This window comes from Triticum aestivum, chromosome 7A (genome assembly GCF_018294505.1).
Source record: "Triticum aestivum cultivar Chinese Spring chromosome 7A, IWGSC CS RefSeq v2.1, whole genome shotgun sequence".
Lineage (NCBI taxonomy): Eukaryota > Viridiplantae > Streptophyta > Magnoliopsida > Poales > Poaceae > Triticum > Triticum aestivum.
In genome coordinates, this window is record NC_057812.1 from 231,393,189 (window position 1) to 231,407,916 (window position 14,728).

A 14,728-nucleotide genomic window follows, 5' to 3' on the forward strand; every position below is an offset into this window, starting at 1 on the left:
CGTGGTGGAGAGGAAAGGGGTGCCACGGCAACGATAACGAAAACGGTGCCACGGCAACGTTCCGGTTCCGGAAACTCGATTGAGATGCCGGTGGAAAAGAACAAGTGTGACGGGAGCATGTCATGCGATGAACGGTGGGGTGCTCCCGGTTACCGGGTTCCCACGAGTCGACGACGGTGACAAGGCAAAAGAGGGGCAACGTGCACCGACAATTCGAGCATGGAGCAAGCACGAGCATCTCATACACCACACATGCATTCGTTCACGGGCGGTCGTCTCAGGGTTATACCTTCGAAGCGTGCGAGCGGGACAGTACTCGTTCGGTGCAAAATAGAGGAAGTAGCCGTTCTCACGACGGCAGTAGTGGAAGTAGTCGTTCTCGCACGCTCTAGGGTCGGCGGTAGAGGTTCTCGCGATCTCGGCGACGGTAGTGGTACATGTTTATCATTGCACGAGTTTCCGTAGACGTTCATGTCATCGCTGTCGTGGTACTTGGGGTCTTCGGACTTTCCGGTCCCGTTCTTGCGACGATAGTCGTTCACGTTCGTTCGGAGAGGTACTTGATGACTCCAACGTCTTCGGGGTGACGGTAGTGGTACACACAACGTCGGGGTACTTGTCGGTCCGGTCTTGGCGGCGTAGATGTACACGTTGTCGGGAATCATCGGGTGTAGTTGTACATGAGGGTCTTGACGAATCCAAAGGGGTACTTGACGGGTCCGGCCTTGGCGATTCAGGTTTCGTAGTGTCCTGGTACTTGATGCTTGGGATTGATTCCATGGTTGCATGCATCCACGGCAACACAGCGCAGATGCAAAGAGGCAACGACTTGGCACGGTTCCGGTGGTCGAACAAGGCAGGGCAACTCGGCCACGTGCGCTGCGGGCGGCAGAGGACAAGCAGAGGAGCAGCAGCGCGAGGGAAGGCAGCGACGCAGGCGAGGAGCAGCCCCAGTGGCGGAGCTCCATGGGAGGCGTAGCCATGCGCGGCTGCTAAAGATCCTCAAGCAGAGAAGAAGCCGGCAGGCTGCGGTGCCCGGCGGCCCTGGCGACGCGGTAGGGCGGGTGAGCTCGACCCTCGCGCCCATGGCGGCAAGGAGGAAGACCATGAAGGAGGCGCACGGGTCGCGGGCTCCTGGCGGGCAGAGTTAACACAGAGGAGGCGCTGGTCCTGGCGCGGCGGTGGGCTTGCCGGCGTCGGGGATGATGCAGGAGAGGAGAGGCCGGCGGCCGCGGTACAAGAAGCAACCGAGGCGCGGCTTCCGGCCATGGCGACGATGAGGCGGGTCAAGGGCGGCGTCGCTCCTGGTTCCAGCGGGAGGAAGAACATCCCAGTCGTCTTCGGGAGGCGCGAAGCAGAGGGAGGAGAGGAACTGCGAGCGAGAGAAGGTATCGGGTGAAGGGGAGAGGTCGAGGGATGGCGGCGCGAGTGAAGATGCGAGGGAGAGGATCGATCGGGATGGGGTTGGCTCGGGCGCCTAGGGTTAGCGCAGGGCGCTGGGCCTAGGGTGCAAATGGCCTAGGTGGGCCGGCGCAGGAGGCCCATTGTGGAGGGCGCCGGCTGGGCCTTAGAAGGAGAATGGGCCTGCTGCTCTCTCTCTCACTCCTCTCTAAAACTTCTCCTTTTATCTCCCAAAACAGAAAAAAATCGAAGAAAAAGAGAATAAAGGAAGTGTTAAGGTTAGAATTTGCGCGGGAGGTTAATTTCCCCGGACTCATAAAGATGAGCTTGTTCCAAGAAAATAGGAAAGAGCACACGTGTGAAGTTTGAATTCCAACTCATTTGAATTTAATTCAAATGAGTATGAGAAGAAAGTCGGTATTCGATAGGTCCAAAAATGTTGGGGATTTTGTTAGAGCTCCGGAAAATTGTGAAAGAATTATTGGCAAGACTAGAGAGTCGAAACTTGAAGAAGAAAAAGGCCAAGGGATTTAATATGCAAGTGAGTTCGCGGGTGATTCCAAAACAATGGAATTTTAAATATAGCTCCCTAATAACGGGAGGATATGTTATAAAGAGAATCACCATATGAATTCCCTCGGTTTAAATGGGCCGAAGATCCATGCAATTTATTTAGAGAGTTTTAGTTAGCTTTGAGAAAAGATGACATGATGACATGATGCAATGCACATGATGCAACGAACCAAACAAATCTCACGACGAAATCCGAAAACCCTGGAAGGCATCTGAATCTCCGGTCTTGGGGCGTTACAGATCAGGTGTGAACGGTTTCAAAAACCTTACGATGACATGTGAGGCCCCAAGAGCGGTAGACTATATCAAATGTGGAAAAATAATAAAAGTAACGCTGCCCCGAAATAGAAGTACAGCCCGAGTCCAGTGGTTGATCGTCCTGTGGTGTATATCTGCATACAAAAATGCTTTACTCACGGACATCACTCATAGAAACACACCTACGGACGGAGGTGGCAGCGACTAATTCATCCCACTCCCCTGAAATCCTGGGGTGGGGCTCCATTCCCTTCAATCTTTTAATGACACCCCTCTCCGTAAACTTAAGTCTGTTGAAAAATGCCTGTAAGTGTAGCATTGCTCATCTGCATATCATGTACTCCTTTCCATGCAAGGTACGTCCATTTGAGACACAACTAATTCCAGACGAACGGAGTATCTGTTTTCTTTCTTACTTTTATAGTATTTTTTGATTTACAAAGAAAAGAAATGGCAAGATTTGGCTGAGTAGAAACGGATGTCCAGCAATAGCATGCAATGCCTACGCGGGATTATCAATGAGGCGGTCGCTTGCTAACGAACGAACGAAGGAACGAACTGACTAAGCAACCAACTAACAACCCTCCTAGAAAGACTGTCAAAAGGAAAACGAACCCTCCTAAACCCCCGCGTGAAGAAGACGAGATCGGTGCTGGCAGTATTTATTAAACACTGGAGGCAGCTCTGGCTGTTGGTGACGTCGATCTCTCTCTAGCTCTCTCTCTCACCCCGCTCCGCGCGATGGAGCACCAGCCGCCAGCCGACGACGTCGTGGTCCAGCTGAGCGCCGCCGCCGTCGCGGCTGTCGACGAGAGGAGCTCGACGATCCACGACGGCGAAAATGCCGGCGCCGGGGATGGCGGCGGCGGCGCGCGCCGCACCTTCAGCCAGTACTACAAGATGGAGCACCGCAAGGCCCCGGTGCGTACCGTCCTATACCATAAAACATTTGCGGATTCATCCACCGACGCCATTTCTGGTTCGCTGACGCGATGGATGGATCGATGGATCCATGCATGTGCGATGGCAGGATTTCAAGTGGTGGCAGATCGGGGTGCTGAGCTACCAGTCGCTGGGCATCATCTACGGCGACCTCGGCACGTCGCCGCTGTACGTGTTCTCGACCGTGACGCTGCCGGACCCGGGGGAGGAGGACTTCCTCGGCATCCTCAGCCTCATCCTCTGGACGCTCACCCTCATCGGCCTCCTCAAGTACACCTTCGTCGTGCTCCATGCAGACGACCATGGAGAAGGTAACCGCCGCCGCTACTGGATCGATCTCCTTCCCATTACATTACGGTGACCTTTGGTTGACGGATACTGCTGCGTTGATCTCTTATGTCCCATAATCTAATCATATGGGTACTACTCCCTCCATCCCATAATGTAAGATGTTTTTTTGACACTACACTAGTGTCAAAAAACATCCTACATTATGAAACGGAGGGAGTAGATCCGAGTAGTTTTGGCAAAATCCTGGTATCATATTTGGCATGTAAGTACAGATCCGCCTTTTCGGATTACCTAACGTAGTAGATTGGAATCATCAGTGCGTATCTCAGCAGCTGGTCTCGAGATACGTTGTTGAATGTTGGTCGCCGTATGATTTTTTTTTTTCTATCCAGACGTTACCCCGGTTCCATTTTGCATTAAAACAAAACCATCAGTCCCACTCCAGTTCCAAAAAGTAAAAACGAAAAGTCTGATACACGAGGCAGATTTTGATGCAATTTGAATGTTCTGATCTATTGCTTGATCCACTGGGAGAATAGGAGTTAGTATTAGTTGATCATGAATATATGAGAATACATTTTTAAGTAACTGTAAGATTCGTGCAAACTTTTTAGGGGTGCGTACTGAACCAAAACTCAAGAAAAATGGCCAAGAAAATATTTCCACCACCATACAACTCTGTATCTACAGTAATACCACAAGCACAAAATGCCCTAAGAACGTACTCCCTCTGTAAAGAAATATAAGAGCGTTTAGATCACTATTGTATTTCTTTACAGGGGGGGTTCTTGATTGTTCGGATTTGATATTAGTTTGCTTGCCAAAAAGAATCTTGTGGACTTGTTGCAATGGGATTTCAGAGCGTACTTTTACACACACGCTTACTTCCTGAAGGTGGTACCTTTGCCCTGTACTCGCTCCTGCGTCAGCATGTGAATTTCAGCGGAAGCATGCCGATGCCAGTCACACGGCTGGCATCCGACATTAATCTCAAGTTTCACAGCAAGAAGAAGAAACTGCCGTCTAAGATGCGCGAGTTCTTGGAAAGAAGCACAACAGCACAGTCAGTCATCACCTACGTCGTATTGATCGCGACTTCCATGGTGATGGGTGATGGTGCCCTCACTCCAGCCATCTCAGGTACTCCAACCTGGTCGTTCCTATTAGCCACTTCAAGAGTGACAAGAAATATGATTTTAATTCCCACAAGTTGAATATGTCCTGACGTTTCTGTTTCTTTCTAAAAAAACAGTTCTGTCGGCCGTTCAAGGAATCCAATCAAGATCTCCTAAGATAACACAAGGTAACAGCTGCTCATTTGCTTGTTTTTGCTAGCGCGGTTCTACTTTACAAGGCCAGGAAGAACAATAGTAACGATCTGTTTGCTTGTTCCAGACCATGTTGTCATTCTAAGCGTGATTATATTGATCATTCTGTTCCTTTTTGAGAACTATGGGACAAGCAAAGTCAGCTTCGCTTTCTCTCCTATTATGCTCCTATGGTTTGCGTTTGTCTCGCTCATTGGACTGTACAATATTATCAAGTATTACCCACCAGTTCTCAAAGCCGTGTCGCCACTCCACATAATAACTTTCTTCGCAAGGAACAAAAGAAAAGCCTGGGAGCAACTTGGAGCAATTGTTCTATGCATAACGGGTTAGCACTTTACTTCTTATGTTGCTTAATATTCAAATCATATACATATCTACTAATTTTGTTTTCATTTACTTGATCTCATTATGGCTAAACGTCGGTGATTATAATCAGGTGCCGAAGCTATGTTTGCTGACCTGGGTCACTTCAACAAGTCATCGATTCAGGTAAATGAGCATTTAATTTTAAGATGATAAAAATCAAGTGCTAACTATATTCCTTCCTTCCCCCCCCCCCCCCCCCTGCAGATGGGATTTTCAGCAGTAGTTTATCCATCAATGATCCTTGCATATTCTGGCCAGGCAGCATTTTTGATCAAGAACCCTTCTAAGCTCAGCACGACGTTCTACAGTAGCACTCCAGAGCCCTTGTTTTGGCCCATGTTTATCATAGCTACTTTATCTGCTATTGTTGCAAGCCAGGCATTAATATCAGCCAGTTTCTCCATCATTCGACAATCAATTGCATTAGGTTGTTTTCCAAGGGTTACGATGAAGCATACCTCAGAAAAATATGAAGGCCAAGTATACTCTCCAGAGGTCAACTACTTCTTGATGATCACGTGCATCGTGATAACTTACGGGTTTAAAGGGGGGCCACAGATCGGGCAAGCCTTTGGTGAGCAATCTAGTATATGCTCGTATTATTCCTAATTGTCAATCTATTATATGGTCATGTTATTTCTAATTGCAACTGACCATATGAGATTCTATCCATGTGAAATAAAAAGTTATTGCTAAACTACAGCCATTTAACACCACCGAACATAAGAAAATGTTACTATACGAAACAGCTGATTGTTCGGTTGGTACTTGCACAATATGAGAGTAGCCTACCATTGTTATTGTGCTCGAAACAAGAAAGGAAACACTTCTCTGTTTGGATAGATGCAATAGCAGTAATGCAAAAGGTTGACATGCATTGGTTGCAATCTGACTGGACGTTCTTTCATTTTGTTTGCAGGCACAGTAGTGATATGGGTTATGCTGTTTACAACAACCCTCATGACAGTTGTCATGGTTGTCATCTGGCAAACCAACATCATAGCAGTCGGCCTGTTTTTCGCTGTCTTCTTTTGCATTGAAGGAATTTACATGACCTCACTTCTAAACAAGGTCTTACAAGGTGGCTGGGTTCCATTTGCAAATACTGCATTTTTCCTTGCAATTACAATGTCTTGGACTTATGGGAGACGCAAGAAGAATGAATATGATGCGGCCAACTTGGTGGGCAAGCAGGAGTTCATTAAAATAGTAACACGGAGCAGCCAGGTACCTGGGATATGCATCTTTTGCACAGACTTGATGAATGGCATTCCACCTATTGTTCGCCACTATGTTAAGCACACGGGTTCCATCCGTGAAGTGATGGTATTTGTCACTGTGAGGATTCTTCCAGTGAGATCTGTCCTTCCAGAAGAGCGCTTGCTCGTAGACAAACTAGATCATGTTGGTGTTTATAGGTGCATACTCCAATATGGCTATATGGATAACCACAACATGGATGATGATGACTTCGTTGTATTGGTTGTTGCATCCCTCAAGCAAATAGCTGACAATGATGAGATCTTACTGTTGGATTCAGCTTTCACAAATGGAACAAGCTTTGTGATTGGAAGGACTATTCTAAAGATGAGCATCACAAGGAACTGCTTCAAGCGCTTCGTTATTAATAACCTTTACAGGTTCCTGCAAAAGAACTTCAGGTCCAACATGTCTAGTCTGAAGATAGCTCCTGGCAAAACATTGCAGGTTGGAATGCACTATGAGATCTGAGGAAGGCAACTCGCAGATGCATATGCATGGGATCCTGATGTTTTGAGTGTGTAACATTTGTGAAGATGTCATTTAGATATTTTCCAAAAGCTATCTTGGTCAAACTTTAAAGCGCGCCAAAGTTTTGTATGTTCCACATTTATTCATGGACGTACTAGAGAGGTTTTTGTTCCAGCATGGTGATATTTAGTTGTTTGATGAACTGCGAAATCATTGGCTGTTTAATTCCAATTATACATGCATGAATGCCAATTTTCAAATGTCGGTCAAATTGCTAAAACTGGCAAGAAATATATATTTTTATCCATTAGAGTAGCATGCAGTTAAGGCTTTGTTGTTGTACAGTGTCATGCAATTGATTATGTCAACATCTCCAATGAATGCCTGTATTTGGTAATTAGTTATACCTATATATCTTTGGGTCATTTTGGTTTGATTAGTGTTTTGATCAGAATGTTTGCCTACATTCTCTATGAACAAAAGAATGTCACCTAAATCATGTTCTTTAGCAAAACTAACTGAATGTTTGGTTGCAAATAATATTCTCACGCTAGTGACTTGCATATAGAACATCAGTGATGTTTACCAGGACAGTTTTATTTCTCGGCTAACAATTTTGCGACACTATTCATGTGGATAGTGTAATATTTAGAAGTGGCTGCAAGGGTATACTGCTCTTAACATACAGAAATTAATAGAAGCAATCTTCAGAAGCTTACCATGTTGTACAAAATGATTGTGTTTCTGGAGTAACGATACTCCTAAAAACGCTAACAGAAAACGAACAGGTGGAATTTTTATTGCTTGTTGCACTCATATATAACTTAATTGTAATCTAATAACAAAGATTACAGAGAAGAGAATATTGGAACACCAGGTACGGTGACGCCTGAATCTACGATGAAGATGTTGCCAGTTATATATGATGCCTTTTCATGGATCAGAAAACGAACCAGCGATGTTAATGCTGGATCGGTAGTGCCATTTGTCTTAAGTGGCACAATCTTCGAAACAACGGTGCTCAACCATCTCTTTTGCAACAGAGGAGCAGTTATTTCTGACTGGAATATTCCAGGCGCAATTGCGTTCACTCTAATTCTATACCCTCCTAGTTCCAAAGCCATTATCTGCACCAACACATCAAATATACCCTTTTACAAACACAATACCAAAACAAACGTTTGATGAGGAATAGTGGCGGTACCTTCGTGACAGAATGCACGGCCGACTTGGAAGATGCGTATCCAATGGAGCCAGGCAGATTGCCACGGTTGAGGCCAGCAACAGACGAAATGTTGATTACTGAACCCTTTATCTTGGCATCACGCATGTGTCTACATACATGCTTGGCGACGAGCCATAATCCGGTAAGGTTTGTCTTGATGAGTTTATCCCACTCATCCTCAGGCCAATCCAGTGAGGAATGAACACCTCCTGAAGTATACAAAGACAACGACTCTTACAATAATTAAATGCACAAGGTTAAGACGTTCAGTAATACGATAGCTTTTCTCCCCTTCTCTGAGCCAAATTACCAGTGCTATAAGATCACGCACGCTCGTAATTAAACTGTTGACCAAAATAATCACACATTTGAGCTCAATTTGACAAGTATTTCCAGTTGGAGATAAATATAGGACCCGTTGACTAAGGGGAAATCACTACAGATGTTCACACGGCGAATCGCACCCCGTATAGGTATAGCAGACTGGTTACCTCGGAGGCCAGCGTTGTTGATCAAGACGTCGATGCGGCCGAAGGCGTCCCAGGCCCTCTGCACCGCCGCCTCGACGGCGGACCCTCCGGCGGCGACGTCGAGCTCGACGGCCACCGCCCGGGGATGGCTGGCGGCCGCGTCCGCGGATGCGTTGACCTCGTCGCAGAGGGAGCGGAGGCGGTCGGCGCGGCGCGCGGCGGCGACGACCCGGCAGCCGGCGCGCGCCAGGTCGAGGCAGAAATCGCGGCCGATGCCGGAGGAGGCGCCCGTCACCAGCACAACCTGCCCTTCCAGCCTGCTCCACGGGGGAACCCCAGCCTTCTCCGGCAGAGACGACGCCATAGCTGGAAAGTGGAGTTGGGTCGCCACGCACTGACACACCTGGGTTGTTGTGGAAGTTAAAAGAGTGCTGCTACACAGACGACGCTGCATAGCCGATTTTGGGACGACACTGTCAATCAAACCATCCATGCAGAGGATAAACTGTAGCACAACCATTGGATGTAGTGTCGTCTCCAAATCGGCCAGCGTGTGTCGTTTGCTAAGTAGTTTCGAAGTTAAAATCAGAGTCTCGTAAAAAAAATCACCCCCGAACACAGAGCGTTTTTTTTTGAGGTACACAGAGCGGTGGGTTGAATGCTTTGAATTCACTCGTACTGAAATATACTCCCTCTATAGAGGACACATTTTTTAGCCAGTTACACCAAAAAGGATTTATATTCCGTTACAGAGGGAGTATGCACGTATACATACTCTCTTTTTTCTTTTATAAAAAACGTATACATGTACTGATGAAAAGACAAGATTTGAGAGGCGAAATTTTTATTGTTGGAACAACAACAACAAGAAGAAGTACTACTACCACAAACAAGCCTTTCGGTCTCAAACCAAGCCTTCCATCTCTCTTTACGAAATATTGATTATTAAACCATTTAATTTGGCATCACGTATGCGCCTATATACATGCTTGGCGACGGGCCATAATTCGGTAAGGTTGGTCTTGACGACTTTATCTCAATCATCCTCAGGCCATGTAGTGAGAAATGAACACCTCCTGAAGTCTATGGATAAATCTTTGGTGACATTTCAATCCTTTAGATCTCTTTTTACGGACTCCTCGCATGTTAAGTTTGGTCTATCCCGACGTCTTTTATAATATTGACACACCTAAACCACCTTACTACGTAGTGATGCTTCTTGAGGTCCTATACAAAAGAAAAAATTGTTTATAACTTACTCTTGTCGGTAAAGGCCTACCTAACCTAAGGATCTACTTCTAATCAATATCATTGTTGTGGATTGTGTAGCTTAGATGATTAGGTACCTTGTGGTAAAAGCAAACCATCATGGTTTAAATACTAGACCTAATACTTGCAGCTACAAAACACATGTAGTGACATCGTCAATCTTAAGATATGTCAGTTTTGAACGATTAATCCTCGGCAATAAGTAATTCGACTGCAAAGAAAAAAAATACAAGAACACATCAACTCAACATAGAAATGGAATTAACTCCCACATCAAAAATAGAACAAAAGCACCAAAGTCTCCAAGACAAACCCCACCTCGTGTTGTGGCAACCCCGCGTCCTACAAAACAAGCCAAATCAATTTCTCAAAGTAGCACAAAAGGTGTCTCACCAAAACCACATAATACATCAAGAGCCTCATGGTAGTTTGAGGACGCACAAGTACTTCGTAGAGACCGCCCCATCCGTCATGACAAAGAGATTAAGACCTCTATATCAAGAGCAATCTTGGTAACCCTACTTCAACGAAGGTGAAAAAGCGCCTTTAAAATTCCACGTCATTAAACCCATTAAGTGTCGCGTGAAGGACGGCCAACCAGCTGTGCCACATGGCGTAAGCTGGTTGACCGCGGTGAGAAATGTTTTGAATTTTTTTAGATGAAAGTGATGATTATTTTTAAATGTATTTTTTTAGATGGACGCGAGGACCTTTGGTACTTTTTAAATGGAGGGTTATGCAAAATGACGCTCGCTGGTAGGCTGCGGTGGTAATTTTTTTTCTTTTTTTCCTTTTTACAACTTTTTTAGATGAAGGTGAGGATTTTTTCTGAGATGTGTCTTCAGACGGAGGCGAGGACTCTTTGTATTTTCATAAAACAAAAATATGCGCACAACTTTCTCTCAAGCGGCGCCACAGGCCCCCAACCACTAGTCCTTATAAAGATGCACTCCTATACCCACCATAAATTGAGGTTGTTGCCCTATCTGTTAGAAACCGTTGGACAATTGCAGCAAGCCAACAACACCTTGTGAGGTCACTGTTCAGAATTCCACTATCTGGCACGTAGGTGAGGCTCCACTTTTTCGTATAGGAGGATAATCACCAGCCTCTATGTCATGTGATGCACACATCCACTAGGCAACACCACACGCCAACATCCTACGTCACTCACTAAACGGCATCGTGAACCCAAAGATCGTTGCGTCGCCATCCACACATCCAAGAAAATGGGCAAATATTTAGGCGTCATGCATGTTTCACGGTCATATAACCAAGGAACTAGAAGAAGCATTTGTGGCACCACTACAAAAAAGACACATCCGTGACATTATGGTCCAAACTGTCATGGAAGTGACATTTCCATGACGCTAATTATGACAAAACATCTATCATCACATATGTGGCGGGCTCCTACATCTATGAATAAAAAATAATAACAGAAAATGATCTTTTCGTCTTGGGCGTGCCAGAGGCAGACTCGCATGACATTCTTTGGGTCACTCATGACGTAAAAAATCATGGTAGAAGTGAGGGCGAGAAAATTTATGGGGAATTCCCGGTATATGGTGGGAAATTGGTGGGTGGTCGTGTTGGGGAACGTAGCATGCAATTTCAAAAAAAATCCTACGCTCACGCAAGATCTATCTAGGAGATGCATAGCAACGAGAGGGGGAAAGTGCGTCCACGTACCCTCATAGACCGAAAGCGGAAGCGTTTGACAACGCGGTTGATGTAGTCGAACTTCTTCTTGTTCCGACCGATCAAGCACCGAACGTAAGACACCTCCGAGTTCTACACACGTTCAGCTCGATGACGTCCCTCGAACTCTTGATCTAGCAAAGTGTCGAGGGAGAGTTTCGTTAGCACGACGGCGTGGTGACGGTGATGGTGAAGTGATCCACGCAGGGCTTCGCCTAAGCACTATGATGCTACCTCTTGAGCTTGCGTTAGTTTTTCCCTTGAAGAGGAAAGGGTGATGCAGCAAAGTAGAGTAAGTATTTCCCCTAGTTTTGAGAACCAAGGTATCAATCTAGTAGGAGACAACACGCAAGCCATCGAATACCTGCACAAACAAACACCAACTTGCACCCAACGCGATAAAGGGGTTGTTAATCTCTTCATGATTATTTGCAACGTGAGATCTGATAGAGATGGATAAACGGTAAAGTAATGTTTTTGGTATTTTTGGTTTATGGAAAGGAAAGTAAAAGATTGGAAAGAAAGTAAACCGGAAACTAAAATTGTAGATCAGAAACTTATATGATGGAAAATAGACCCGGGGGCCATAGGTTTCACTAGAGGCTTCTCTCAAGATAGAAATTATTACGGCGGGTGAACAAATTACTGCCGAGCAATTGATAGAAAAGCGCAAAGTTATGACGATATGTAAGGCAATGATCATGAATATAGGCATCACGTCCGTGTCAAGTAGACCGAAACGATTCTGTATCTACTACTATTACTCCACACATCGACCGCTATCCAGTATGAATCTAGAGTATTAAGTTCATAAAGAACGGAGTAACACCTTAAGTAAGATGACATGATGTAGAGGAATTAACTCAAGCAATATGATGAAAACCCCATCTTGTTATCCTTGATGGAAACAATACAATATGTGCCTTGCTGCCCCTACTGTCACTAGGAAAGGACACCATAAGATTGAACCCAAAGCTAAGCACTTCTCCCATTGCAAGAAAAACCAATCTAGTTGGCCAAACCAAATCGATAGTTCAAATAGACTTGCAAAGATATCAAATCATGCATAAAAGAATTCAGATGAGATTCAAATAATATTCATAGATAAGCTGATCATAAATCCACAATTCATCGGATCTTGGCAAACACACCGCAAAAGAGTATTACATCGAATAGATCTCCAAGCACATCATGGAGAACTTTGTATTGAGAATCAAAGAGAGAGAAGAAGCCATCTAGCTACTAGCTACTAGCTATGGACCCGTAGGTCTGTGGTAAACTACTCACGCTTCATCGAAGAGGCAATGTTGTTGATGTAGAAGCCCTCCATGATCGAATCCCCCTCCTGCAGGATATCAGAAAAGGCCCCAAGATGGGATCTCACGGGTACAGAAGGTTGCGGCGGTGGAAAAGTGGTTTCGTGGCTCCCCTGGAAGTTTTTGGGTATTTGAGAATATATAGGAGGAAGATCTAGGTCATGAAGGAAATATGCCCCAGAGGCAATAATAAAGTTGTTATTTATATTTCCTTATATCATGATAACTGTTTATTATTCATGCTAGAATTGTATTAACCGGAAACTTAGTACATGTGTGAATACACAGACAAACAGAGTGTCACTAGTATGCCTCTACTTGACTAGCTCGTTAATCAAAGATGGTTAAGTTTCCTAGCCATGGACAAAGAGTTGTCATTTGATGAACGTGATCACATCATTGGAGAATGATGTGATTGACTTGACCCATCTGTTAGCTTAGCACTTTGATCGTTTAGTTTACTGCTATTGCTTTCTCCATGAGTTATACATGTTCCTATGACTATGAGATTATGCAACTCACGAATACCGGAGGAACACTTAGTGTGCTATCAAACGTCACAACTTAACTGGGTGACTATAAAGATGCTCTACAGGTGTCTCTGATGGTGTTTGTTGAGTTGGCATAGATCGAGATTAGGATTTGTCACTCCGTGTATCGGAGAGGTATCTTTGGGCCCTCTCGGTAATGCACATCACTATAAGCCTTGCAAGCAATGTGACTAATGAGTTAGTTACGGGATGTTGCATTACATAACGAGTAAAGAGACTTGGCGGTAATGAGATTGAACTAGGTATTGAGATACCGACGATCGAATCTCGGGCAAGTAACATACCGATGACAAAGGGAACAACATATGTTGTTATGCGGTTTGACCGATAAAGATCTTCGTAGAATATGTAGGAACCAATATGAGCATCCAGGTTGTGCTATTGGTTATTGACCGGAGATGAGTCTCGGTCATGTCTACATAGTTCTCGAACCCGTAGGGTCCGCACGCTTAACGTTCGGTGACGATCGGTATTATGAGTTTATGTGTTTTGATGTACCGAAGGTAGTTTGGAGTCCCGGATATGATAACGGACATAACGAGGAGTCTCGGAATGGTTGATACATAAAGATCAATATATTGGAAGGCTATGTTTGGACATCAGAATGGTTCCGGGTGAGTTCGGGCATTTACCGGAGTACCGGGGGGTTACCGGAATGGATCTTCAAGAAGAAGACTGACGCTGACGGTAATGTTACTGTCTACAAAGCTCAACTTGTTGCAAAAGGTTTTCGACAAGTTCAAGGAGTTGACTACGATGAGACCTTCTCACCCGTAGTGATGCTTAAGTCCGTTCGAATCATGTTAGCAATTGCCGCATTTTATGATTATGAAATTTGGCAAATGGATGTCAAAACTGCATTCCTTAATGGATATCTTAAAGAAGAGTTGTATATGATGCAACCAGAAGGTTTTGTTGATCCAAAAGGTGCTAACAAAGTGTGCAAGCTCCAGTGATCCATTTATGGACTGGTGCAAGCCTCACGGAGTTGGAATATACGCTTTGATAGTGTGATCAAAGCATATGGTTTTATACAGACTTTTGGAGAAGCTTGTATTTACAAGAAAGTGAGTGGGAACTCTGTAGCATTTCTGATATTATATGTGGATGACATATTGCTGATCGGAAATGATACTGAATTTCTGAATAGCATAAAAGGATACTTGAATAAGAATTTTTCAATGAAAGACCTCGGTGAAGCTGCTTATATATTGGGCATCAATATCTATAGAGATAGATCAAGATGCTTAATTGGACTTTCACAAAGCACATACCTTGAGAAAGTTTTGAAGAAGTTCAAAAT

At 44.8% G+C, this 14,728-nt stretch overlaps 2 protein-coding genes across 2 annotated transcripts; one reads left to right on the forward strand and one right to left on the reverse strand.

Annotated features, from left to right (window-relative positions):
• Positions 1–2,842: 2,842 nt before the first annotated feature.
• LOC123151237 (potassium transporter 26) lies at positions 2,843–7,091 on the forward strand. The gene is made up of 8 exons (XM_044570983.1): positions 2,843–3,153; positions 3,263–3,485; positions 4,360–4,605; positions 4,718–4,768; positions 4,861–5,121; positions 5,233–5,285; positions 5,367–5,736; positions 6,082–7,091. Exons 1-8 carry the CDS (start codon positions 2,974–2,976, stop codon positions 6,891–6,893), a joined length of 2,196 nt encoding a protein of 731 aa, XP_044426918.1. The 5' UTR covers positions 2,843–2,973; the 3' UTR covers positions 6,894–7,091.
• Positions 7,092–7,576: 485 nt separating this feature from the next.
• LOC123151238 (3-oxoacyl-[acyl-carrier-protein] reductase FabG) lies at positions 7,577–9,000 on the reverse strand. Its single transcript, XM_044570984.1, has 3 exons — positions 8,610–9,000; positions 8,098–8,327; positions 7,577–8,020 (listed from the first exon to the last, which is right to left on the reverse strand). Exons 1-3 carry the CDS (start codon positions 8,950–8,952, stop codon positions 7,742–7,744), a joined length of 852 nt encoding a protein of 283 aa, XP_044426919.1. The 5' UTR covers positions 8,953–9,000; the 3' UTR covers positions 7,577–7,741.
• Between the last annotated feature and the right edge of the window lie 5,728 nt (positions 9,001–14,728).

What these genes read in the sequence shown, in the direction of transcription:
- LOC123151238 (XM_044570984.1), bottom strand. Translation starts at nt 8,952, where the DNA reads ATGGCGTCGTCTCTGCCGGAGAAGGCTGGGGTTCCCCCGTGGAGCAGG. An exon ending in CAACAACGCTGGCCTCCGAG is followed by an intron (nt 8,328 to 8,609) that starts GTAACCAGTCTG and finishes TGTATACTTCAG; the next exon opens with GAGGTGTTCATTCCTCACTG. An exon ending in CCGTGCATTCTGTCACGAAG is followed by an intron (nt 8,021 to 8,097) that starts GTACCGCCACTA and finishes GTGTTGGTGCAG; the next exon opens with ATAATGGCTTTGGAACTAGG.
- LOC123151237 (XM_044570983.1), top strand. Translation starts at nt 2,974, where the DNA reads ATGGAGCACCAGCCGCCAGCCGACGACGTCGTGGTCCAGCTGAGCGCC. An exon ending in TGCAGACGACCATGGAGAAG is followed by an intron (nt 3,486 to 4,359) that starts GTAACCGCCGCC and finishes TACTTCCTGAAG; the next exon opens with GTGGTACCTTTGCCCTGTAC. An exon ending in ATCTCCTAAGATAACACAAG is followed by an intron (nt 4,769 to 4,860) that starts GTAACAGCTGCT and finishes TGCTTGTTCCAG; the next exon opens with ACCATGTTGTCATTCTAAGC.